At 45.6% G+C, this 24,809-nt stretch overlaps 1 protein-coding gene across 2 annotated transcripts in view; it reads left to right on the forward strand.

Annotated features, from left to right (window-relative positions):
- Nucleotides 1–24,809, forward strand: part of GGT1 (gamma-glutamyltransferase 1) — a 784,209-nt gene that overhangs the window by 674,134 nt on the left and 85,266 nt on the right. For both annotated transcript variants that reach the window (XM_078667770.1, XM_078667771.1), the window contains exons 2-4: nucleotides 1,134–1,304; nucleotides 5,305–5,435; nucleotides 18,106–18,195. In XM_078667770.1, the coding sequence (XP_078523896.1) occupies nucleotides 1,134–1,304; nucleotides 5,305–5,435; nucleotides 18,106–18,195 (392 nt within the window). The remainder of the gene's footprint in view (nucleotides 1–1,133; nucleotides 1,305–5,304; nucleotides 5,436–18,105; nucleotides 18,196–24,809) is intronic.

Here is a 24,809-nt window from a genome sequence, read left to right on the forward strand (position 1 = left end):
ATCTACCGCCTACAATTAGATGTAATCCTTGATGGAGGTCTTTGCATCCACAAGTTTCTCGAGCGCAATCCCTGTGTACTTCCTGTGACCAGGAGGCTGCTTTCTTCTCATCTGCTGCTCTGATCGGTCTCTGACCCTTTATAAACAAGAGGCATGTGAACTCGCATAGAAGCCCCGCCCGTTTGGCCCCGCCACACACACACTAGGGTATGCAACGTCTTCCCGCCCCTTTCCTCACTATGATGGACAGCTCACTCGAGGGACCTCGGCACCTTTCGGCGCAGTGGCAAAGTTACAGACACACGTGGTCACATTATTTGTGCAAAATCCGCGAGTTCGCAGATTTTCCCACTAACTCGCGGATTTTTTTGCCATTTCGCTCGAATTCATGGACCGCGAATAGGCAAAATTCGCCCACACTTAGTTTCCTGCATCCACTCCCAGACGCAGAGATTCAGTTACTGCCCGAAGCGCTGTCTCGGTGCTATGGCCTGGTTGGAAGCCAAATTGGGATGGGTCAATGATCTAATTAATTACTAGGTAAGAGCTGAGGTGCTTATGGACTAGACCTTCAAGATGTTTACCCAAAAGAGGTAGTAAAGATATAGGGCGATTGTTGCCTAGCAATTTATGATCCAGAGAGGTTTTTTTTAGAATGGGACTTACGCAGGCCGTCTTCCATTCTGACGGGATGGTACATGTTTCGATTGAACAAATAAAAATCTCTAAGATTCCTGGGGCGCAAAGAGTAGCCATATCTGTACTGCGTGTGTATTCCCTGGTGTGGGTGTGAGATAGAGGCTTGCAATGAACCTGTGTTAAATTTGTACTTCTTGTGTATTCAAGTGTGTGTTTGTGTGTGTTTGTGTGTGTGATAGGGGCTTGCAGTGAAGCTGTGTTAAATTTGTACTGCATGTGTATTCACGGGAGGGTGTGAGATATGGGCTTGCAATGAAGCTGTGTTAACTATGTACTGCGTGTGTATTCATGGGTGTGAGACGGAGGTGTGTGTGTGTTTGTTTGTTCTGTGAATAGACAACTTTATTTTCATAGCAACTTTAGCAAATGTTCTAAATTGTCAAATACAGGTGATTGTTGCCCCGGTTTCACACAAATTCACTCTGTCTCCCCAGCAGGATGAAGAAAAGGTATGTCTCAGTTGGCATCCTGGCGGTGCTCCTAGTGGCCCTGGCACTTTTTTTGGGGCTGTTTTTTGGACTCCGCTCAAAGCCGGCGACAAGTAACCATATCTACGAGAAAGCCGCAGTGGCCACAGATGCAGGAACGTGCTCGGAGATCGGCAGGTACTTCTCATAACTTTCCTTTTTGTCTTGTCCAATTGTTTGCAACAGTGGACTTCTGGGTCCAAACTCTTCAATGCCACATTACTTCTTTTGCCAAATCCTGAGAAGTTTAAAACAAATTCTTGACATGAAATGGCAGCTTTTTTTGCAAATAATACATTCCACTAAATTTAACACAATACTTAGATTTGGGGGGGGGGATTCTACTCAAATATGCACAATTTTTCGTGCAGCCAATGCTTTGTATCTCTTGACACGTATTTCAGGATTGTTGTCCTTCTCCAGTAGAGAGTAACAATTTATTTTAGATGTGCTGAAAATACTGCTCAGTCTTCTGAGGTCTCTGTACCACTCACAGAGTGCGGGTGCGTCAACCAGAGCAGATTATCTCCTCAGCTCAAGGGAGGAATGGAGCGCACTTCCTCACATCCCAGCACCCTGTTTGCTCAGATGCATTATGATAAATACAGTGCATGGTACCACTTACTTCAGTAAAAGTCTTTAGTTTTCACCATTGTTGGTGCAGCCAGTGCTGTAAATCTCTAGACACGTTTCAGCATTATTGTCCTTCTTCAGAAGTTCGTAACAAGTTGCTTTAGATGTGCTGGAAATGCTGATGGGAGGCAGTGCGCTCCCTTCCTTCATGCATTTGATGAGGCTCCTTTAAGCTAATGAGCTGACTAGCTCTGGTTGATGCACATGTACCCAGTGAGAGGTACAGAGACCTGAAAAGAGTGTGAGCAGAATTTTTAGCACCCCCAAAATAACTTGTGGAAGGGCACAAGTAATGCGTCCATGTTCCAGGGGAGGGACGAACACATGACAGCAGATGATCATTCAGAAGTAATGAAGTGAAAGTGACAATGGAGCCTACTAATTTTAAGCAATAGGTGGTCTCTAAGACCATTAATTGACAACAAAATGTCTTGAAAATTCAGCAGGTGCGCTGTCTAGGCAACACCTAAAAATGACAAGAATTGGCAAAAACAACACACGTGGCTTACCTCTAATAAAGTGAGTAGTCACATGGTGGTTCCATTATTCATTGCGTAAAGGTATCAAGGACCCCCTGAACAAATTGATACTGTAAGTCCTAGGTCAGGGATTAACAGAGTGAAAAGTAACAACCAAGGCACTTGAAGGACAAATTGATAATGTTGAAAAGGATTACACAAATGAGGGAGGAATGTAGGTAGGTCTGAATTCAAATTTTATTACTAATCGGATTAAAAAAGAGATCACAAACACTAGTACAAATCAAATGCAGACTTGTTTTTCTGTACAACAGTGATCTAATAATAGTTCGATCTCCTACTTGTAGCCTACATACCCAAGAAGCCAGAGAACCCGCGCCTCGCCCTTCAATCGTTTCAGCCGTTTGGAACAGAATAACTTGTTGCAGCATTGCACTGCCAAGTAGGAGATCTTTGTATCAAGAAGGCTCCTCTGCTAGTTATGAATCGGGAACCATCTTTTAATTTTATGAGATTCCGCTAAAATGTTTTGAAGAGCGAGTGTTGCAATTTAATATACCCAATCAGGATTCTGACTGATCTTTTAAATTTACATGAACCGTCAACAAAGAACATAAAATACCACGGTATATAGTGTGTTAATCCAGTAATACAAGTTCCCTTGCCACAAATTTGAAGCAACTATTCACGGCTTCAGAACCTTTTCGAACTATTATTAGATCACTGTTGTACAGAAAAACAAGTCTGCATTTGATTACTTTATCCTGTGACGCTTTTGCTTTATTTATGATATACGTGGCTACTCCAGAAGAAGGCGCTGGTCGCCGAAACGCGCGTAGAGAACTTATTTGTTAATGCCACAGTTTTATAAATTTCCCATTTTATGTCTGAGAATTAATTTGTTTAAGATTTTATAAATATGTTTTGAATGTTTCTTTTGCTGTTAATTTGTTGATTTTCTGTCTTCCCTTTTTTAAAGTCCTTTTTATATATATGATTTGTACTAGTGTTTGTGATCTCTTTTTTAATCCGATTAGTAATAAAATTTGAATTCAGACCTCCCTACATTCCTCCCTCATTTGTGTAATCCTTTTCAACATTATCAATTTGTCCTTCAAGTGCCTTGGTTGTTACTTTTCACTCGGTTCCATTATTCATAACATACAAAATTGTGAAGCAAAAAATGTAGCTTTTTCATATGCAAATATAATGTTGTCAATCGCGCAATGTAAACCCACAAGAAAGCCTGAGTCAGCAGTTATGCACTTTATTAGCGCTGCTAACAGCCAGTTAAAGCTTCGTGGCGCAAACACTAGGAGTTGAGGCGCACTCGGTTGTGAGAGCAAAGGAGCTTGAAGTGCTCTCAAGATGTCTGTCTCGCAAAGGCTGAAGATAAATCTGGTAAGCAACGGGTGTGGTACAATGCCAGAGCTGCCGACTTTTTTTTGTTGCTGCAGGTTTTATATAGCGCTAACTCGACCCAAAGGTATTGGAGCGCTTTACATGAGCATCAGTTTTGCTACACAAGGACACATTCATTTGTGGTGGGCACAAGGAGAGTAAGTGATTTGCCCCGAATCTCAGGATATTGAGCCGACAGGGACTTGAACCTGGTTTCCCTCCAAAGATACGCCACATCGTCCTAGTTTTGGCGTTGTCTCAACATCTTCTGGGCAAATCACGTAATCACCCTGCGCCTACCAAATACTGAATGTGTCTTTGTGTAACGTAACTGGTGCTCATGTAAAGCGCTCTAATACCTTTGGGTCGAGTTTGTGCTGTATAAAAACTGCACACAGAAAAAAGAAACAGGACTTCTTATAGCCCGCACATATATGTGGTTTTCCTTCTCACAACAACATACGCAGTCTCCATCTGCTTGAAGAATGGCAGCTCTGGCACAGAGATTTTTAAAACCCCAAGCAAAATTACAATTTGCCATGATTCAGACCATGGGTACTCACAAACATTTGCCCAGGGGCCACAAAGTACAGTTTGTGGTGTGCCCAAGGGCCACACTGATGCCAGCAGGGTGGCAGGAGGCGTCTGGGTGGGTCAGGGAGTGTGTAAGGAGGTTCGAAAATCTAAAGGGCAAGCATTTATTTGCAGATTAATAAATGCTTGCCCATTTATTTAAAATATTTTTCTAAGTATTAGTGCTAGCAAATAGGCACCAGGGGCCGAATTTTAAGGTCATGAGGGGAGAGGGGGCGCCGCAGCCAGGACGACTGGCGCTGGAATCTGGGGATCACGGTTCGATTCCTGGCGCCTGCAGCAGATTAGCCAGCACCCTGTGACTCTGGGCATTTTGCTTAATCTTCCCAACGGACCCCAGCGCCTGGAGACCCTTACGGTGATTGTTCGCGCTTCACAAATGTGGATTATTATTATTATTATTTTATTATAAGGTTGTACTTTGAGTATCACTGATTCAGACTCTATGAGCATACCAGGCTATCCTTGAGACAAATTGTTGCAATCGAGCGCCCTCTAGTGGCTTGAGTGGTGACACAGCTGTCCGTAATGTACCAGTGTTCTTGAAGCCAGGCCAGAAGCGGCCACTATATTTGCTTCGGCATCCTGTCATTCTCCGTGGTAATGGCTGTAAATGCAACCAGACTAATCCCTGCCCACAGAGCTCGGAAGTGTCCTCGTTCTGTGCCTGATTACCTCATTTATTACAGGTGCTTTCCTTGCATTCCGGGTCTTGCATCCTCGCATCTTAATAGCACAAACAGGACTTCGGATACCAGTAAACACCTGATTTGAATGATCTGTTCATGTAAGGAACTGGGAATCTTGACAGCTCTGTGACCATCCCATCTAACCTTTTCTCCCACTTAACTTCAGGGCCTTGGGCTAGCTGGTTCCTCTTCTCTGCCTTGCCTCCTCACCTCATGATGACTCCTTTAGCCTAGACCCTGCTCGGAGGGTGTATCCCAAACCTGGGGCCAGGGCCTCCACACATCCCTCCTCTGTGCATTGTGAGGAGACATTCTGATTGGTTGTCCTTCTGTTACGTGCAGGGACGTCCTGAAGGAGAATGGCTCGGCGGTGGATGCTGCCATCGCGGCTCTCGTCTGTGATGGGCTCATGAATGCGCACAGCATGGGCATCGGAGGCGGGCTCTACTTCAACATCTATGACGCCCAGACAGGTAAGTGGCACTGGGTACTAGCAAGGAGCGGGATTTCGCTGGGCCCATCTTTAGATTGGTTGACTGGGCCCATATTATGGTTGCAAGAGAAGTCCATATCTGCAGCGCTTTATATTTCTTTCCCAATTTGTTTTATTTTTTATCTATGCATTCTGGGAGTTGTAGTTTGGTTGCTTCCATTGAACCAACTGGACTAATGCAGCTGTTAACTGTTTTTTAAAAAGAAAGAACCAGGATGTCCTGTTAACATGGATCAAGTTTGGAACCCTAATCCGCTCGGTCTGGAATAGTACGGTTTATTAGCATCAGAAGGCAAGTTGCAGCTTGCAAACTTGATTTCCATTGATGTGCATGAAATTGTGAATATATTTGAAATGTAAACATATGTATACACGTGTAACTTAAAACACAAAAAGCATGCGGTGTGCTAATACTGCCCGAATTGCATTTTTCCAACCCCATCACCGCATCCTAGTTCTGCAATCGGATTCCCGCCAGACTCCACACACACAATACTCATGTACGTAAAGCACCTCAGGTCCCATATCCTCCTGCTACAGTAAAAATGTATGTTATACAGGTGCACACTGCTCCTTGGACCTAGGCTTGAGCTATATTTTAAACCTCAGCTGTAAACAATACTTAACAAGCATTTACAATGCAATAGGTCTCGCAGCATTAACGTTTGAGTTACTGCCATTGTAAATGACAATGCTTTGCATTAATTTTTTTTTTTATTTGCAATTGGTATATAAACATTGTTTGTGAATGGTTAGCTGTTGCTTACCCATTTTATCAGCAAAAATCAGCATGTTGCCTCTGAGAGCTGCCCAACTCCTTGGAAGGGAGGGGTGTCAAGCAGAAGCAGATTTGTTACTGTTTCTGCATCGCTCTGTACATTTACCGAATTAAGTCTGACTAAAGAAGCCATATGTTCGAATTTAGAAGCAAAGTACAATTTTTATCTCCACGTCAAAGTTGTGTTTTTTATTTACGAGGACCTCAAGAAGCAACAAAACTGCTATGTATCTGAGGCAGCGATTCACTGAATGCCTGTTTTTAAGCAGACCGTATTTCTTTTCACATTGCATGCATTTTTAGCACCTACATACACAACGTGTAGCAAGAAATAAAGAACAAAATGCATTCGAGTCTGGGAAGAGTTGTACACGCTGTATGAAGGGATGGGGCAATTAAAAGAACAGCCTACCCCTGTGTACCATTACAGTGAAACTGCACACTAGGCATGACCCTTTCCATTAAATAGTTGCATGCGAGAAGCCACATCCGAGCTGTGACACTGCATTACCCACGACAGAGAAATGTGAAGTCCGCGTAAGAGACGGGGCTTTGGTCTTGGAGAAGCACTGAGCGGGGAAAGTTTTGGTTGATGCAGGAAAGGAGGCTCCTTTGAAGCTGTGGTGTGTCCGCTTGTGAAGGAGAAAGTGGCGACAGCCTCCCCCTCCTCACCTTTGGATAGAATGCCACGTCTGGTCAGAGATGAGCAGCGGCCGCCCCACGTGGCCAAGACTGTCTCCATGGACAAAGCCAATAGTTCTGACTTGATGTAGGTATTATATTACCAGTTTTATCATATACCTGGATGCAATGACAGAAACAGCAAAATACAAGTCGGGCGGCACACTATGCTAAGCACAGATTTTTAGCTTACGTGTTTTTGAGCCACGCCCTTTATTACACTGCCCACGCCCCTTTGAGAGACACCCCTCCCCCAGTTTTTTCATCCCTTTTAAAGCCCTGCCCGTGATAGACCTACTGTGTGTATGCAATGAAAGTTTCCACCACTGCAGTCACTGCTGTACTTGCTCTGTGTAAGTAAAGCTGACACTGAATCTGACATAGTTAATCAAAAGGAGACTAGCTCATCAACTACTAAGTTAAAGGACTCAAATATGTTTTGTCAGGGGGTAGGAACACCTTGTAGGTGTGTTCATGAAGCCCTCACCCACCAACCTAGTTGGTGGCATGCTTCATCATCGGGCCCACCCAGTAACACCTAGCGTGTCCCGGGTGTGCTTCGACGCCTGATTACAGCGGAGCAGGTATATTGCTGAGTGTGCAGTGTGAGGTGTAAGGTATAGTGATGTTAAAACGGCTTGGCGGGGGTCCCAGTACCCGAGGGTAAATTAAACTTTAATAACTGGGCCTCCGTCAGCGGTTAAAAATAAGGCTTTTTGGATGTAGGAGGCGAGTTACGACCCCTCACATCCAGTGGTGGGTATACATGTTTCAGCCAGTGCCTTATAACTATGCTGGCTTTCTTCAGGACCAAGATAAAAAGGTGTAAGATAAAAGACATGCCAATGTTTGTTGTTGCAACAGTGATTTGCATGAAAGAGCACGCGGGAGGCAGATGTGAAGAAAAAGAACTGTTTCTGTCAATTATTTTTTCACGCCTCAGGCCAAGTACTGGTTGTGTTACTGCACAGAGGCTTTGTTTATGTGTAAATAGTGATGCCCTTTTGTCATTGGGTACGTCTTTAATGCGGGAAAAGAATTAATGGCGGGTGTTCATAAGGTAACGCCTAAAAGCAGTGCGGCTTTAGCACGTGGGAGCTGGGCCCATGCCCGGGACACACAACTATGGCGGGGCGCAGGAGCCAGCTGGTTTCCTGCAAAACGTATGGAAGGGCCTGGTTTAATAGCACCAGGGGATACAATGCGCGAGGTAGGCGGGTGCAGCTTGTTTAATGGCATGCCTTGCTTAACTGCACCAGAGTTGGCGCTGTGTGAGAGTTAGGGGAGCACCTTATTTATTGTACCAGAGGGGGGTGCACGTTGTTTCTGCCATGGCAAGGGTACTGTTAGAGGTATGGGGTGCCACGTGTTTACCGATATCTGCGCGGCACTATGCATGAGGTAAGGGCAGAGCTAGGTGACGGTCATCAGGGTGGCACCGTGCAAGAGGTACTGGTAGCGCAGAGGTAGTGTGCAGGAGGTGAAGACGTAACTTGTTTTGAGGTGCTGTGCAGTGCAAGAGATATGCGGCGATTGAGGGGCACCGTGCACGAAATCCACTAGGGGTTGAGGGATCCCTACGTAGAGTGAGAAGCGGTGGGCAGGGTAAGGACACCAAAGCCAAAAACAACGTGCGGGTAGAAAGCTACAACTTAAAAAGCGCTTGTGAAAACTCCTTGAAATAAAAGAAGCAGCAAAACGCGGAAAACAAAGCGCTGGTAGAAAGCTACAATTTTAAACGAGCATTACCCCTTCCTCCAGTGCTTCCGCCGCCTCCGTTGCTGTTCGTCGTGGAGTACAAACGAAACAGAAACCTACAAGGCGCGTGTTGTAAGCTGTCTAAGGTAGAAGCTCACGCGCGTGACCCAATCCCAAGGCGCGCGTCGGAATCTGCCTCTGCCATGCTTCTCAATGCTGCGCGTGGCCATCTCTTGTCTCCACTCGTTGTCGGCTGAGCCGGCGACTATAGTTCTCGCAGCGAGAACGCGCTTTGCGTGCTTTTCGCAGGCTCGACCTAAAAATACCAGTTCAGTTAAAAGTTTAAACACAGCTGTCAGATCATGGGCGCTCGACCTCGGTCCTGGGGATCTGGGTTCGAGTCTCGGTAACGACACCAAAAAAAACCTCCTGTGATTCTGGGCAAATCACTTAATCTCCCCGTGCCTAAAATGAATGCGTGTCCTCATGTAACGTAACTGGTGCTATGTAAAGCGCTCTGATACCTGATTCAGTTCGGGTCTAGTTCGCGCTATATAAAACTCTGCAAAATAAAAAAAATAAAAAAAAATGTCATTATTGATCATTTTTTGCTTCGAATCATAAAAGCTCAAATTTGGAAACTGGCTGGAAAAAAATCTACATGCACGCAGCTTCTGTGTTTGCCTTGGCTTGGGAAGAATCGCTGAATAAAGAACTGTAAAGAGACTTTTTATTTTATTTTTGTGCTGCTGTTACCTGTTCTCTCAGCACGTAAACTCTGATGAAATTGTGTCCTCTAGTGGCCAGCGGTACGTATTACAAGATCTACATTTACAACTCAGAAACCGTTATGTACCCGTGAGCAGATAAAGTATTCAGCAAAATCAGTAAATCACACATTAAAACTGCCAGGAAGAACCTAGGCCATGGGGCGTATAGTCACAGTACAAAAAGTAAAACATTTCTTAAATAAAGTCTTAGTTTTTGCACCTTACAAATATGAAAAGTTGGACTCAAATACAATGGGCGAGAATGCAGTGTTATAGCAAGAGCCTTGAGTGACCGTACGCGGCGCTTTGTAAAGGCTCAGTGTTTTCATTGGGATCACAGTCATTCACCCATTCAGTAAGCCTCACCCTCTGCATCATGAAACCAAGCAAACATGCCTGTTCTGCGGACCGGAAATAGCTTTTGTGGGCAAAGAGATGGGAGGAGACGCCACATTCCAACGTGGAGAGGACAGATGTGGAACAGAAAGAGGGCCCTCATGATTCGTATTTTCCACAAGCTACCTTTGTCTTGCCTGGAATGTTTCTGTCCAAATGTAATTGTTTTGTGTATGTGTAGGACGCAGGATTGTGTCCCACTGTATTGTTGTGCTCCTATTTGTTTTTGCATTTATAATTCATTACATTGATTGTCCGGCCGGACATCATCAATATAGCACTGACTCAAGTATATATGAATCACATCATTATTATGTCTTTTAAGGACCATTGTTTTCGTATAAAACTGTGATGTGAGTGGCAGACCATGGAGATATGGAGCAAGACTTAATTTATCAAGGATGTTATTTGATATCTTCAATGATGTTACCTTTGTGACGTCATGTGCATTGTGAGGGTCAAGAGTATAAAAATAACTTCATACCCCTTACATGTGTGGAGAGGTGTTGAGTGCGCAGAGACTCTTTGCACCCCACTTGTGCCATGTATGTTAACTGGCGCTAGATAGTGGCTGCTAGTAATGCAGGATTGCAGAATGTTAACTGGCGCTAGATAGTGGCTGCTAGTAATGCAGGGTTGCAGAATGTTAACAGGTGGTAGATGGTGGCTGCTACTAAGGCAGGGTTGCAGAATGGTAACAGGTGGTAGATGGTGGCTGCTTGTAATGCAGGGTCGCAGAATGTTAACAGGTGCTAGATGGTGGCTGCTACTAAGGCAGGGTTGCCGAATGGTAACAGGAGGTAGATGGTGGCTGCTAGCAATGCAGGGTTGCAGAATGTTAACAGGTGTTAGATGGTGGCTGCTAGTAGCACAGGGTTGTAGAATGTTAACAGATGTTAGATGGTGGCTGCTAGTAGCACAGGGTTGCAGAATGTTAACAGGTGGTAGATGGTGGGTGCTAGTAGCTCAGGGTTGTAGAATGTTAACTGGCAGTAGATGGTGGCTGCTAGTAAGGCAGGGTTGCAGAATGTTAATAGGTGGTAGATGGTGGCTGCTAGTAATTCAGAGTTGCAGAATGTTAAACGGCGGTAGATGGTGGCTGCTAGTAATGAAGGGTTGCAGACGGTTAACTGGTATCAGATGGTGGCTGGTAGTAGCTCAGGGTTGCAGAATAATAACTGGTGGTAGATGGTCGCTGCTAGTAGCGCAGTGTTGCAGAATGTTAACGGGTGGTAGATGGTGGGAGCTAGTAGTGCAGGGTTTCAAAGTATTAATGGGCGGTAGATGGTGTGTGCTATTAGCGCAGGGTTGCAGAATGTTAAAGGGTGGTAGATGGTGGCTGCTAGTAGCGCAGGGTTTCAGCATGTTAGCGGGTGGTAGGTGGTGGCTGCTAGTAGCGCAGGGTTACAGATTGTTAATGGGCGGTAAGTGGTGGCTGGTTGTAGCGCTGGGTTGCAGAATGTTAACGGGTGGTAGGTGGTGGCTGCTAGTAGCACAGGGTTTCTGAATGTTAATGGGTGGTGGACAGTGGCTGCTAGTAGTGCAGGGTTGCAGAATGTTAACAGTCAATGGACGGTGGCTGCTAGTAGCACAGGGTTGCAGAATGTTAATGGGCGGTAGATGGTGGCTGCTATTAGCGCAGGGTAGCAGTATATTAATGGGCGGTGGACAGTGGCTGCTAGTAGAGCAGGATTGCAGAATGCTAATGGGTGGTGGCTGCTAGCAGCACAGGGTTGCAGATGGTTAACAGACAGAAGATGGTGGCTGCTAATAGTGCAGGGTTGCAGAATGTTAAATGGCGGTAGACAATGGCTGCTAGTATCATAGGGGTGCAGAACGTTATTGGGCTGTGGATGGTGGCTGCTAGTAACTGACGGTAGTTGGTGGCTGCTAGTAATGCAGGGTTGCAGAATGTTAACTGACAGTAGTAGATTGTTGCTGCTAGTAACGTAGGACTGCAGAATGTTAACTGAGGCAGATTGTGGCTGCTTGTAACGCAGGATTGCAGAATATTAACTGACGGTAAATGGTGGCTGCTAGTAATGGTGGCTGTGGCACTAGCCTGGCAGAGCAGGTGGAGAAGAGCTAACCCTGACTTAGTAAATACCAGATTCCTTGCATGGAGAGTGACGAGTGAAAGTGAGCCTTCTTGCAATCCGTAGCCTAACTGGACATGCCCACACTGATGATATCTGCATCATTAGATGGTTGTGTATGCGCAGGCCTGGTCAGCCTGCACTGTCCCTCTTGCATGCGCGAAGACCATAGAAGGACTCCCCTGCCTGGTCAGCCTGCACTGCATCTCGTGCATGCACTGAGACCACAAAAAGACTGCCTTGCCAGCTTGCACTGTCCTTTTTCCTGATGGATTCTATGGGACCCTTTTTGCCTCCTTTTTAGTCCAAGAGAACCTCACGGTGTTAGACCCCATTTCAATCAATCAATCAATACATACATTTGTAAAGCACACTACTCACCCATGAGGGTCTCAAGGTGCTGAGGGATTAAGGGGGTTTAGCGGTTACTGTGCTCCAATCGTATGAACTGGAGTGTTCCCTACTGGTGTCCTGGGATCTCAATACTAGTGGATGCAAAACTGGATAACTAAGTACTCATCTCCAGCACTTGACTCTCTCAGGGTAGCGAGACAGAGCAGTCCAAGTCTTACTCAAGGAGGTGATGTGGGTTTAGAATTCAGAATACATTGCACAACGGAACTACCAGCTGATGAAATCAATGTCCAGTCAGTGCTTTACATTCTAAGAAGAAAAGTACTTTACTACACACAAGAGAACTATACTACACATAATATTAGCATTAACAGTGAAAGGAAAATGTCTCTACAACCCTCTGGGCCAGAGTTCTGAACCCAAACAGTATCATAGCTGCTAGACGCTAAGCACTACAAAAGCACAGTTAACATCTAGACACACAATTAGCATTGCATATTACAGACCATGTTGCACAGGGCTGCTCATATTCGCTAAAGTCATTATACTAATCCTTGTAGTGAAATAATATAGTTTCAGCATTTGATGTGAAGTCCAATGTTCTTGATCAGCCCTTATTCTGCCACTCAAAGAAACAGGAGTGCCTTCCCATCCTGAGAGAGGCCACAGCTCTAGTGGCTTCAGGGATCAGATCACAGGTGTCTGATAATATTGGCACAGTATACTGGAGTCCCACTAGCACAATGGCCAGTGGCTAGCTGTGGGAGGATAGTGACTGTCCGGAGTGTCAGTACACCGTTATACTATTTGATGTCTCAAAAAGGAAGGTGAGGCTTGTACTATGGGACACTCTTCACCAGCTAAAGATTGTAACTGGAAGTACCACACAGGCTCCCACAGCACAGGGGAGGGGTCTGGACAAAGTTATCTCACTCTCAAGGACTAGGATCAAGCTTCCCTGTCTCTGTTGATGTGCTGCAAGCTTCTTTATCTTGAGCAGCCGTCTGTAATTTCCTTGTGTTCCCAAGCGGCAGCTTCACAAGCCTCACCAGAGCCGATTCTCTGACTGATGCTCTTTCTCCTTGTCAAACTGGCAAATTACTTTGCAGCATAATCCATCCGTCACAGAGAAAACGTCCTCAAATCCACCCTTATCTGGGGGCGGGGGGGGGGGACAAAGATGTGGTAAGTAAGTTTCTTATATTGCCATCAAACCAAGTGGCGTGATTGGCTGCCTTAGACTGACCTGTGTAGGGACACCCTTTCAGAATAGAGTTTTGAACAAAAAATTACCCCCAAAGCCAGGCTTTTATCACCTCTGATTGGTAGGCTGATTCAATCAGAGGGTCTGCTACTTTTGAATCCCAGTTGCCCCTCCAGTCGTGAGACACATTTGTGGCATGTTCACTGCATCTCCAAGGCATGCAAAGGGTGACGTTCTGTCTCTCATTGTGCCAGCCCGGGTTATTCCCAAGAGAAGAATGTAAATTAACTCCAAGCCAGGAGGCCCTGACCATCACCCAGCAGAAAAGGGGGAGACGGTCCCTCCTAGCAGAGTTAGCGCAGTTAAACACAGATAAGAGCGAGTGTCTACCCCAGCCCACCAGGCTTCTCCGAGGAATAGGGAGGGGTACCCCGAGTTGGAATGTCCAGCAGAACAGCGCACATTGCACACAATGGCTCAACTCACCGTCCTTTCCCAGTACACCCAGTGTATCTCAAACACACGTCCCAGAGAGACATAGGCAAGAGGACCACAGGTAAGGGAGACTCCACAGACTTGATCAGGTGGGTGGCTAGTAACCCACCCATTTCAGAATACAGGGATGTCTGACTACAGATTTAATGCTACCACCAGTGTCCATCTACCACTGCCTGGGTAGAGAGGGCAGTAGTCACTCAATGAAGTAGAGGTGCACTATGCATGACCCCAACTCAACCTCAGAGCCAAGCTTTCTGTTCTCAATCCATGTAAACAGGGGCACCCTCAGTGGACATGCATGATTGTCATGCCCGCAGAGTTAGGGATCCAGAAATTATACAATAACTTTTATGTGACTTCCCTGGAGATCAGCATAAGGCAGGGGAAGCACTCTCTCCAGAGACATGCAGAAGACTTCCCGTCCCAACACAGGGCTCCCTGCAGTTTATTTTGTGCCTTCAGACCTGTTCTGTTGGCCTAGGCTGGTCAGCCTCATTTTGCTACACTCGAAGCGTCTCTCCAAGGCCTACAGTTCCAAGGTTCCAGTATTTCTGAACCTTGTCTTTCTCAGTTACCTTTGAGAATCAGGGGTGATCAAGACCCTGCAGCTCCCCTGCACCTAAACCTTAAACTTGGCCAGCTGTTCATGAGAGGGTCTACTATCCCCAGTTTGCAGTGTGAGTGGTGAGTTACTTTCCTATCAGAAGCGGCTCCCGTAACATCAGCATGTGAACCTTTCGAAAGGACTGGGCTCTGTAGTGTCGGCTCCTGTCCTCCTGACCATATACCCACTGGCCCAAAACTAAGAGGCTACCCAGGTTCCTGGGTGCCAACCAGCAGCACTTCCATTGGTAGGATGGGGTCCAGTTCACTTTTGGGTGAAGGTGGGTTATTGAGCATGGATTACAGTCGTTGCCACATGCGCTCTGGCACACTGAGATGCCTCCCTTGAGCCCAGATGTGGCTGAAAGAAACCCTGGACATGTTGCACATGTGGTTGCCCATTGACTCTTTAGTAACCGATGCCTCGGGCACGGTCTGCAGAGTAATGGATGCCGACCAGTCACCATCATAGCATCGTTTTATCAGAATTTGTAGGGCACATGCTTAGAGACTGTACATGCTAGAAGCCAGTCTGGGGCGATGCCCTGGCTACAGAAGGCACCGAGGCACTCTCTTTTTGTGTTTGCATTAATTTTAATGGTTTTATTGTGTAATTGTATTAATTTACATAATATATGCACTTAGCCATAACAGTGACCTCTGCTCAATATCATTACTTTTTGCCCAAACTCTGTTATCCAAGCCTGATATCTTCCAAAAGTGAGACTTCCCTGCTCACCTTTTTGCCCTTGTAAGAATACTTGGCAATCAACGTGCAGCGCACTAGTGCCCAGAGGCTGTGGTGCATTCCTATGGGCCTTTGGAACATAGGAATGAATGGGGAGTCATTCCTTATTTGCGATTAGCAATTAGCGAATCGCAAATAAGGAAGCAGTAGAAATCGCATTTAATTGTGCGATTTCTACATGAATCCCGTTTTGCGAGTCCTTAATAGCGATTCCTTAATAATCGCTATTAAGGACTCGCAAATCGGGACGTTGATGAATCTGGGGGCTAAACCCTTGGTGCGTAGCTCCTTCATATGAAAGAGTGAGCATGTTTTCAAACATGAAGAATAAAGATAACTCTAGTGCAAAATTAAACACATCAAATACCTGTTAGAAATTTGTTGCAAACAGATATTAGAAGCAGTTCTATACCAAGTCAGTTCTTAAAATAAAAATGATTTGAAAACCGCAGTAGCTCGGCATGTGTAGAAGCATGCAGAAAGGTTCTAGCTTTTATGTATTTAAGGAGTTAAAAAATAAACACATTCTCTCTGTTTATCATTGTAAGCTATTTAAAAAGAGCAACAGAAAGAGAAAGAAAAGCAGTGTTTCTAAACAGCTGCTCTGTTCTGAGACCTGACCTGACCTCAGTGGCGTAGTTAGGCCCTATTTCTTTTGAAAAAAGGGGACCCCTATATATCTGATGAACTAGCTATACATAGGGAAGAAACACTGTAAGTAAAGATCTATAGCCAGTTCAGTCAAAAATTTGACATGAGCAGTTCTGGGTCTAACAATGGCATGTACCCACACACCAAATTACTAAAACATTCAAAAATAGACCAAAATTGTCACTCATGAATATAAGAAATTATTTTTCACTTTATTATTTATTTCGTTTTTTCATAAATAACTATTCAAATCCGACAGATCACATTTGAATTAAAAAAATAGTATCCATTAGTGCCTTCATATATACATTAGAAGATTTGTTTTCGCTTTTAAAATACATATATACAACAAAAAGAGCCATAGACAAGAATTGATGCGGGCAATGCGGTAGATGTGACTAAAGCATCTAATGTATATTTGAATAATAATAAATAATAAAACCTAGAACTGCTCATGTCAATTTTTTGACTGAACTGGCTATAGATCTTTACTTAAGGTAGTTAGGCCTTATGCTGCCTGTTGCAGCGCCTGCGTTTGCCGCCCGCGGTGGGCGAATAGAGGAGCGGGGGAGGAGGGTCCTGGCCTATCGCTTCCCCCAAACCTCACATCTCCCCCCTTTCTACGCCACTGCCTCACCTTGAGTGATGGCTCTGGAAGCAGGCATTGCGATGTCAAAACTGGACTGAGTCCTCACATAAATCGTCTATTATAAATTAATGATGGGTGAATATACAGGGCTTACAGAAACCTATGTATTATATACACTTTAATATTTATGTATTTACTTATACTCAGACGTGCAACCCCCATTAGGCTCAAAGGGCTTCAGTCCCTCTGCCCCCTCGTGTGTGTCAGCCTGGGCTGAGAAAAGCTTCCCGGGCTGGCGACCGTCTTATTGCAGCCGCACATGAGTACTTTACAGGTCTTTAAAAGACCATTTACTTGTTAACAAGGCTTTGTTGTGTTTTCACCCCTTCTTAGAGCCCCTGCATCTCCACTCTATCGCTGGAAGAATTAGCCCCCCCCCGGAAATCTTTAGTTGCCACCACCCGAACTGTGTCTCTAGTTGCGCCTCTGCTTATATTCATGTACCATACAACAGCCTCAAAAGTGCAGCCCTCCCCTAAGGGCCGGCTTTAGCGCTGGTGGCACCCGGTGCAACAATCCTGTATTGCGCCCCCACACCACATGACCTCCTCCTCCGATTCTTTCACTTCCACCGGGCAACAGTGCCCTATTTCTCTCCAATAATAAACTATTGCTAAACACAGCACCCCCACCTGAGGTCAGTGCCCCCACCACAGGCCAGCTCAGCCCCACCGGTCGCACTGCCCTAAAGCCAGCCCTGCCACCCCTTTATCAATAAAGCAAACACAAGGAGATGATGAACGGAGCACTGAAACATTTCAGACACTAACCGCCTCGCCAAATCAGTCTTGACCCTGTGCCTCATGGGAACAGTCCAGCCCAAACTGCCAAGCCAGGTCTTCCCTGAACTGGAAACAAGCATCCTGGGACCGGTTTCTGGGTAACACCCATCATCAGCCAGGCTATCTTGAATCCAGTGGCAAAGTGAGCAAGGGACCTACATCTGGGCATACCCTGCCAACTTGGGGCGAACAAAGCAAACACAAGCAGATGATGAACAGAGCGCTGAAACTTTTCAGACACTCACTCCCAGTCAAAGATCTTGGTTGAATCCATCATCATTCTTTAGCTCACTTCGCCACCTCAGTTCAGACCCAGCTATATGCAAATCAGTCTTGACCCTGTGCCTCATGGGAACAGTCCAGCCCGAACTGCCAAGCCAGGTCTTCCCTGAACCAGAAACAAGCATCCTGGGACTGGTTTCTGGGTAACACCCCCTCATCATCCAGTGGCAAAGTGAGCAAGGAACCCACGTCTGGGCATGCGCTGCCAAATTAGGGCGAACAAAGCAAACACAAGGAGATGATGAACAGAGTGCTGAAACGCCCTTTATCAATAAGCACATAATTAATTCAAGTGTGATTTGCCTTCCGTTTGAGACACAGCAGTAGAACCCATGACCGTGCTGCTGTCATGCGTAGAGTCACCTTGGCTTCTAGAAAGGTCTCCTTAAATGCCATTGGCCGAGCAGGGAGGCTAGAACCTCCTCTGATCCTAAAATGTTTCTTTTTTTTTTTTTTACAGGAAAAGTGGAAATCATCAACGCGCGAGAGGTGGCGCCGAGCAACGCGTCCGTGGACATGTACGGGAACAACACAGAGCTAGCACAAACAGGTGGGAACCTGAGAGAGAGAGAGAGAGAGTGTGGAAGAGAAGGGGGGGCTAGAGAGAGTGTGAAAGAGAGGGGCTAGAGAGAGTGTGAAAGAGAGGGGCTAGAGAGAGTGTGAAAGAGAGGGGCTAGAGAGAGTGTGAAAGAGAGGGGCTAGAGAGTTTGAAAGAGAGAGAGAAAGAGGGGGAGCTAGAGAGAGAGGGAGGCTAGAGGAAGTGTGAAAGAGAGCAAGAGAGAGAGATAAAGAGACAGAGAGAGATAAAAAGAGATCCAGAGAGTGAGAGGAGGAGGGGGGAGGGGGAGACAGAGAGAGAGGGGGGCAAAGAGCGCTAAAGCAAGATTGAGAGTGAGAGAAAGAGGCAGAGAGAGAGAAAAGGAGATCAGGCAGTGAGTGAGACAGAAAGAGTGACTGGGAAAGACAGAGAGCGAGAGAGAGACAGAGAGAGTGAGAGACAGCGAGAGTGAGAGAGAGAAAGAAAGAGTGAGGTGCAGGAGCAGATGAAGGTCACACTTGATTACTATTTTTTATTGAAATAGCTTTAGGAGACATTGTATCTTTCTGCTGCTTTTGGTACTGATGTTAATTAGCGATCTTAAATGATTAAAATAACTTTTTAATAAGACTTACTCAGCCTGTGTCTGAACGGTGCTGCTCTCTGTACCACTAGTTTACTTCTTTTCCCGGGCTTTTGCTTGGCTATTTAACACCTTGGCTGCTAGGGAGATTTTCCTGCTGTGCTGGAAACACATATTTATCATTGTTCATGACGAGCCGAGCTCGTCATGTGCATCGAAGGGGTTAAACGTAGCCCCGATGTGGACGCACACGTCAAAAGCAAGCCCGTCTGCACCCGGACACCTCTTGCTGACAGAAAGGCTGTATTTTCTATTAGGTAAACCATGTGCTTCCTATCTTATACCAGTTTTAAAGATAAGGAATCTTAACTCTAGTGCCTCTTGTATAGGGGAACTACCTCCTTTGGATAAGAAAGGTCCATGGCACTGCAATATGTGCATTTTGTCTTGTGTCCCTTTCCCCTCCCCCCAACAAAATATGAGGCTCTTGGGCCCACAGGACACAACCCTTTAACTGGCAGTAATAGTATCTCTCCTGATACCGCCAGGGGTACCTCTCCTCAGTTCCATGGCTTATATGCCAATGCACAATGCAGGGTAACTAATAAACTACAAACGGTCCAAAATGCGGCTGCAAGAATGCTGTCAGGGACTCCCAAATTTAAGCCTATATCGCATGTGATTAGAAACGATCACCGGCTTACGGTCAGGAATCGCATAAAATTTAAAACTCTATGCATTGCCTTCAAAGCCGCACATAAACTAGGTCCTCCGTTTCTGATAAATCAGCTATCCACATACTGTCCCAACAGGCAACTTCGCTCGATGACGGCACATCAGCTACAAGTACCATGATCAAAGACAGTATCTTGAGGAGATAGGCGTTTTGTGGCCTCAGCGACCAGACTGTGGAATGCTCTGCCGCTGCAGATCCGTACTTGCCATTCACAGATGCACTTTCGCAAGATGATAAAAACATGGTTGTTTAACCAATAAATTAGCACCCGACTGTTTAGTCCACAGCGCCGAGACGTCCGAGGGCATTTGTCGCGCTTTACAAGTTTCAAAAATAAATAAATAAAGATCTTAATATGCGTTCTATTCCAAAGCATGCTTCAGAGCTCTGGGAACTCCTAGATACAACCAAACCAGACCTATGTTTCATCACCGAAACTTAGCTACACTCTTCTGCCTCCCATCTAATGCAGTAGCATTCTCCTAAGATTATAATTTATCTAGGCTTCATTGGCAGCTAAAAAAATGGTGCGGAGTGGCTATTGCTGCACTAAATCCGTTAAAGATTAAACTTCTGGACTCCTGCTCCACACTTCCTGTCTGGAAATAATATTTCAATTAGAAACCACCTCCAATCTAAACTGGAAGGGGCTTTGGTTTATCGCCCACCTGGTAAAAAGAAAGATTTCAGCGCGAAGATTATATGGTTAGCCCCCACATATCTTAGCGGCAGTTACTTTTTTTGCTCTTGGTGGGATCTTAACTACCATATCGTTAATTAGTCTGACTCTAATTCTATTCGTCTTCTCGCAGATTTTTTTATCCCTAGGTCTCTACAAAAAGGTAGTGGGTCCCACCCACATAGCCAAGCATACCCAGGATGTAGTTTTCACCAATGCCCCTAACATAGTGGTTGATCCCCCCCAGTTGCCCTGGGGTGGACTGATCACTTTTCTCTAAATTTTCTCTTAGATGTTCGGAAACCTAGTGCTGTCCACCGCAATGTCTTGAAACCTATTAGATGTTGGAGGAAGGTTGTCCCCTCCACCTCTTCCCTGCTTTTACTACTCCTGTTTTAGGGACTATGAAGACATAGATCTTGCATTAAAAGTTTTTGAGGATTCATTTACACAGGCCTTAGATACCATTGCCCCACTGAAACTGAGCAAATAAATTAAAGAAAAAATACTCTCGCTCCCTGGTACACTGAATCCCTGAAAAAGGAAAAGTCTGTATGCAGAAAACATGAGCGAAACTAGAGGAAAAGCTAAATCAGAAAAGGAAAAATTAAACTGCATTAAGGAAATACTTTAAAAAACTGCAATACCGCAAGAAGGACCCACATAGTTGACAGAATTAATTCGGCAAAGAATTACTCAAAAGAGCTTTTTAAAATGTTGAAAGAATTTACCAATCCGACCACTAGTGGTTCTACGTTCCCCACATCCCAGATGCTCTGTGATGATCTTGAAGCACATTTTGAACAAAAGATTAATAATATAGTCAAGTCAAGTCAGAATTTATATAGCGCACTACATACCCATAGGGTCTCAAGGCGCTTGGGGAAGGGGGGGGGGAGGTTTACTTATCGAATATCCATGTTTTAAGTTGTTTTCTGAAGGCTAGGTGGTTTTGAGTAAGGCGGAGGTGGATGGGAAGGGAATTCCAGGTCTTGGCCGCTAAGTAGGAGAAGGATCTTCCTCCCATGGTGGCTTTGTGGATGCGCGGAACAGCGGCGAGGGCTTGGTTGGACGAACGCAGCTGGCCGGTGGGGGTGTAAAAGAAAAGGCGCTTGTTGAGACAATCAGGTCCAAGTTCGTATAGGGCTTTGTGTGCGTGGGTGAGGAGACGGAACGTTATTCTCTTGTTGACGGGGAGCCAGTGAAGGTCTTTCAGGTGAGCGGAAATGTGGTCTGTGCGGGGGATGTCTAGTATGAGTCTAGCTGAAGCATTTTGGATGCGTTGGAGTTTTTTCTGTAGTTTCGCGGTGGAACCGGCGTAAAGGGTGTTTCCATAGTCCAGACGGCTTGTAACCAGTGCGTGGGTGACCGTTTTTCTTGTTTCGGTGGGGATCCAGTGAAATGTTTTTTTGGGCATGCGTAGGATGTTGAAGCATGAAGATGAGACGGCGTTGACTTGTCTGGTCAGTGAGAGTGAGGAGTCCAGGATGATGCCCAGGTTCCGTGCGTGGTCCGTCGGTATGGGGGCTTTTCCTAGGGCCGTTGGCCTATATATGTATCAGCCTATGTATCATACTCTTTCACATAACACGGTACCGATAGAACTAGCTCCTTCTGACGTCCGTGTTAACTCCCATGTGCATTTGAATGAGGTGCTCACCACTGTATATGTGCATTTGATTGTGGTGCTCTCCGCTGTATGTGCATTTGAACGTGGTGCTCACCGCTGTATATGTGCATTTGACTGTGGTGCTCACCGCTGTATATGTGCATTTGAATGTGGTGCTCACCGCTGTATATGTGCATTTGACTGTGGTGTTCACCGCTGTATATGTGCATTTGACTGTGGTGCTCACCGCTGTATATGTGCAGCTGTATATGTGCATTTGACTGTGGTGCTCGCCGCTGTATATGTGCAGCTGTTTATGTGCATTTGACTGTGGTGCTCGCCGCTGTATATGTGCATTTGAATGTGGCGCTCACTGCTGTATATGTGCATTTGACTGTGGTGCTCGCCGCTGTATATACATTTGACTGTGGTGATCACTGTTGTATGTGCATTTGACAGTAGTGCTCGCAGGTGTATGTGCATTTCACTGTGGTGCTTGCCGCTATATGTGATCATTTGACTGTGGTGCTCACCGCTGTATATGTGCATTTGAATGTGCTGCTCATCTCTGTGTTTGTGCACTGGACTGTGGTGCTCGCCTGTTCGCCGCTGTATATGTGCATTTGACTGTGGTGCTCGCAGGTGTATGTGCATTTTGCTCTGTGTTCTCCGCTGTATATGTGCATTTGATTGTGGTGCTCACTGCTGTACATGTGCATTTGACTGTGGTGCTCGCAGGTGTATGTGCATTTTGCTCTGTATTCCCCGTTGTATAGGTGCATTTGATTGTGGTGCTCACCGCGGTATGTGTGCATTTGACTATGGTGCTCTCTGCTGTATATTTTGCACTTGATTGTGTTGCTCGCGGCTGTATATGTGCACTTGATTGTGGTGCTCACCGCTGTATGTACATTTGGTTGTGGTGCTCACCGATGTATCTGTTCATTTGCTTATGGTGCTCACTGTTGTATATGTGCATTTGATTGTGGTTCTCGCATGGTATACATACATTTGATTGTGATGCTAACGGCTCTATATGTGCATTTGACTGTGGTGCTCACAGCTCTATATGTGCATTTGATGGTGGTGCTCATCGCTGTATATGTGCATTTCACTGTGGTGCTCACTGCTGTAAATGTGCATTTGACCGTGGTGCTCAGCACTGTATACGTGCATTTGACTGTGGTACTCGCCGCTGTATGCATGCAGTGGACTCTGTTGCTCGCTGCTGTATACAAGCATTGGACTGTGGTGCTCTCCGCTGTATACGTGCATTGGACTGTGGTGCTGTCCACTGTATACGTGCATTGGACTGTGGTGCGCTCTGCTGTATATGTGCATTTGCCTGTGGTGCTCTCTACTGTGCATATGCATTTGATTGTGGTGCTCACTGCTGTATCTGTGCATATGATTTTGGTGCTCACCACTGTATATGTGCATTTTATTGTGGAGCTCACCACTGTATATGTGTATTTGATCTTGGTGCTTGCCTGCTCGCCTCTGTATATATGCATTTCACTGTGGTGCTCACCGCTGTAAATGTGCATTTCACTGTGGTGCTCGCCACTGTACATTTGCATTTGATTGTTGTATTCAACGCTGTATATATGTATTTCATTGTATATGTGTATTTGATTGTGGTGTTCGCAGCTGTACATGTACATTTGACTGTTTCTTGCCGCTGTATATGTGCATTTGACTGTGGTGCTCGCCTCTGTATATGTGCATCTGACTGGTGTTCACCAGTGTATGTGCATTTGATTGTGGTGCTCACCGCTGTATATGTGCATTTGACTATGGTGCACACCGCAGTATGTGTGCATTTGACTGTGGTGCTCTCTGCTGTATGTGTGCATTTGACTGTGGTTCTCACTGCTGCATATGTGCATTTGATTGTGCTGCTTACTAGTGTTTGTGCATTTGACTGTGGTGTTCACCTCTGTATATGTGCATTTGACTGTGGTGCTCACCACTGTATATGTGCATTAGATTGTGGTGCTCGCAACTGTATATGTGCACTTGATTGTGGTGCTCGCAACTGTATATGTGCACTTGATTGTGGTGCTCGCAACTTTATATGTGCACTTGATTGTGGTGCTCGCAACTTTATATGTGCACTTGATTGTGGTGCGCGCAACTTTATATGTGCACTTGACAGTGGTGCTCGCTGCTGTTTATATGCACTTGACTGTGGTGCTCACGGCTGTATATGTGCATTTGATTGTGGTGCTCACTGCTGTATCTGTTCATTTGATTGTGCTTCTCAGCTCTATATGTGCATTTGACTGTGGTGCTCACAGCTAGCTCAATATGTGCATTTGATTGTGATGCTCACCGCTCTATATGTGCATTTGATTGTGGTTCTCGCTGCTGTACATGTGCATTTGACTGTGGTGCTCACCACTGTCTATGTGCATTTTAATGTGGAGCTCACCACTGTATATGTTTATTTGATCGTGGTGCTTGCCTGCTCGCCTCTGTATATATGCATGTGACTGTGGTGCTCAGCACTGTAAATGTGCATTTGACTGTGGTGCTCAGCGCTGTATACGTGCATTTGACTGTGGTGCTCGCCACTATGTGCATGCAGTGGACTATGGTGCTCGCTGTTGTATACGTGCATTAGACTGTGGTGCTCTGTGCTGTGTACGTGCATTGGACTGTGGTGCTCTCTGCTGTATACGTGCATTTGCCTGTGGTGCTCTCTGCTGTATACGTGCATTGGACTGTGGTGCTCTGTGCTGTATACGCGCATTTGCCTGTGGTGCTCTCCGCAGTGCATGTGCATTTGACTGTGGTGCTCACCACAGTATATGTGCATTTAATTGTGGTGCTCACCACTGTATATGTGCATTTTATTGTGGAGCTCACCACTGAACATGTGTATTTGATCTTGGTGCTTGCCTGCTCGCCTCTGTATATATGCATTTCACTGTGGTGTTCACCGCTGTAAATGTGCATTTCACTGTGGAACTCACCACTGTATATGTGTATTTGATCTTGGTGCTTGCCTGCTCGC

The sequence above is a fragment of the Lissotriton helveticus genome, chromosome 11 (genome assembly GCF_964261635.1).
Source record: "Lissotriton helveticus chromosome 11, aLisHel1.1, whole genome shotgun sequence".
In the NCBI taxonomy this organism is placed as follows: Eukaryota; Metazoa; Chordata; class Amphibia; order Caudata; family Salamandridae; genus Lissotriton; species Lissotriton helveticus.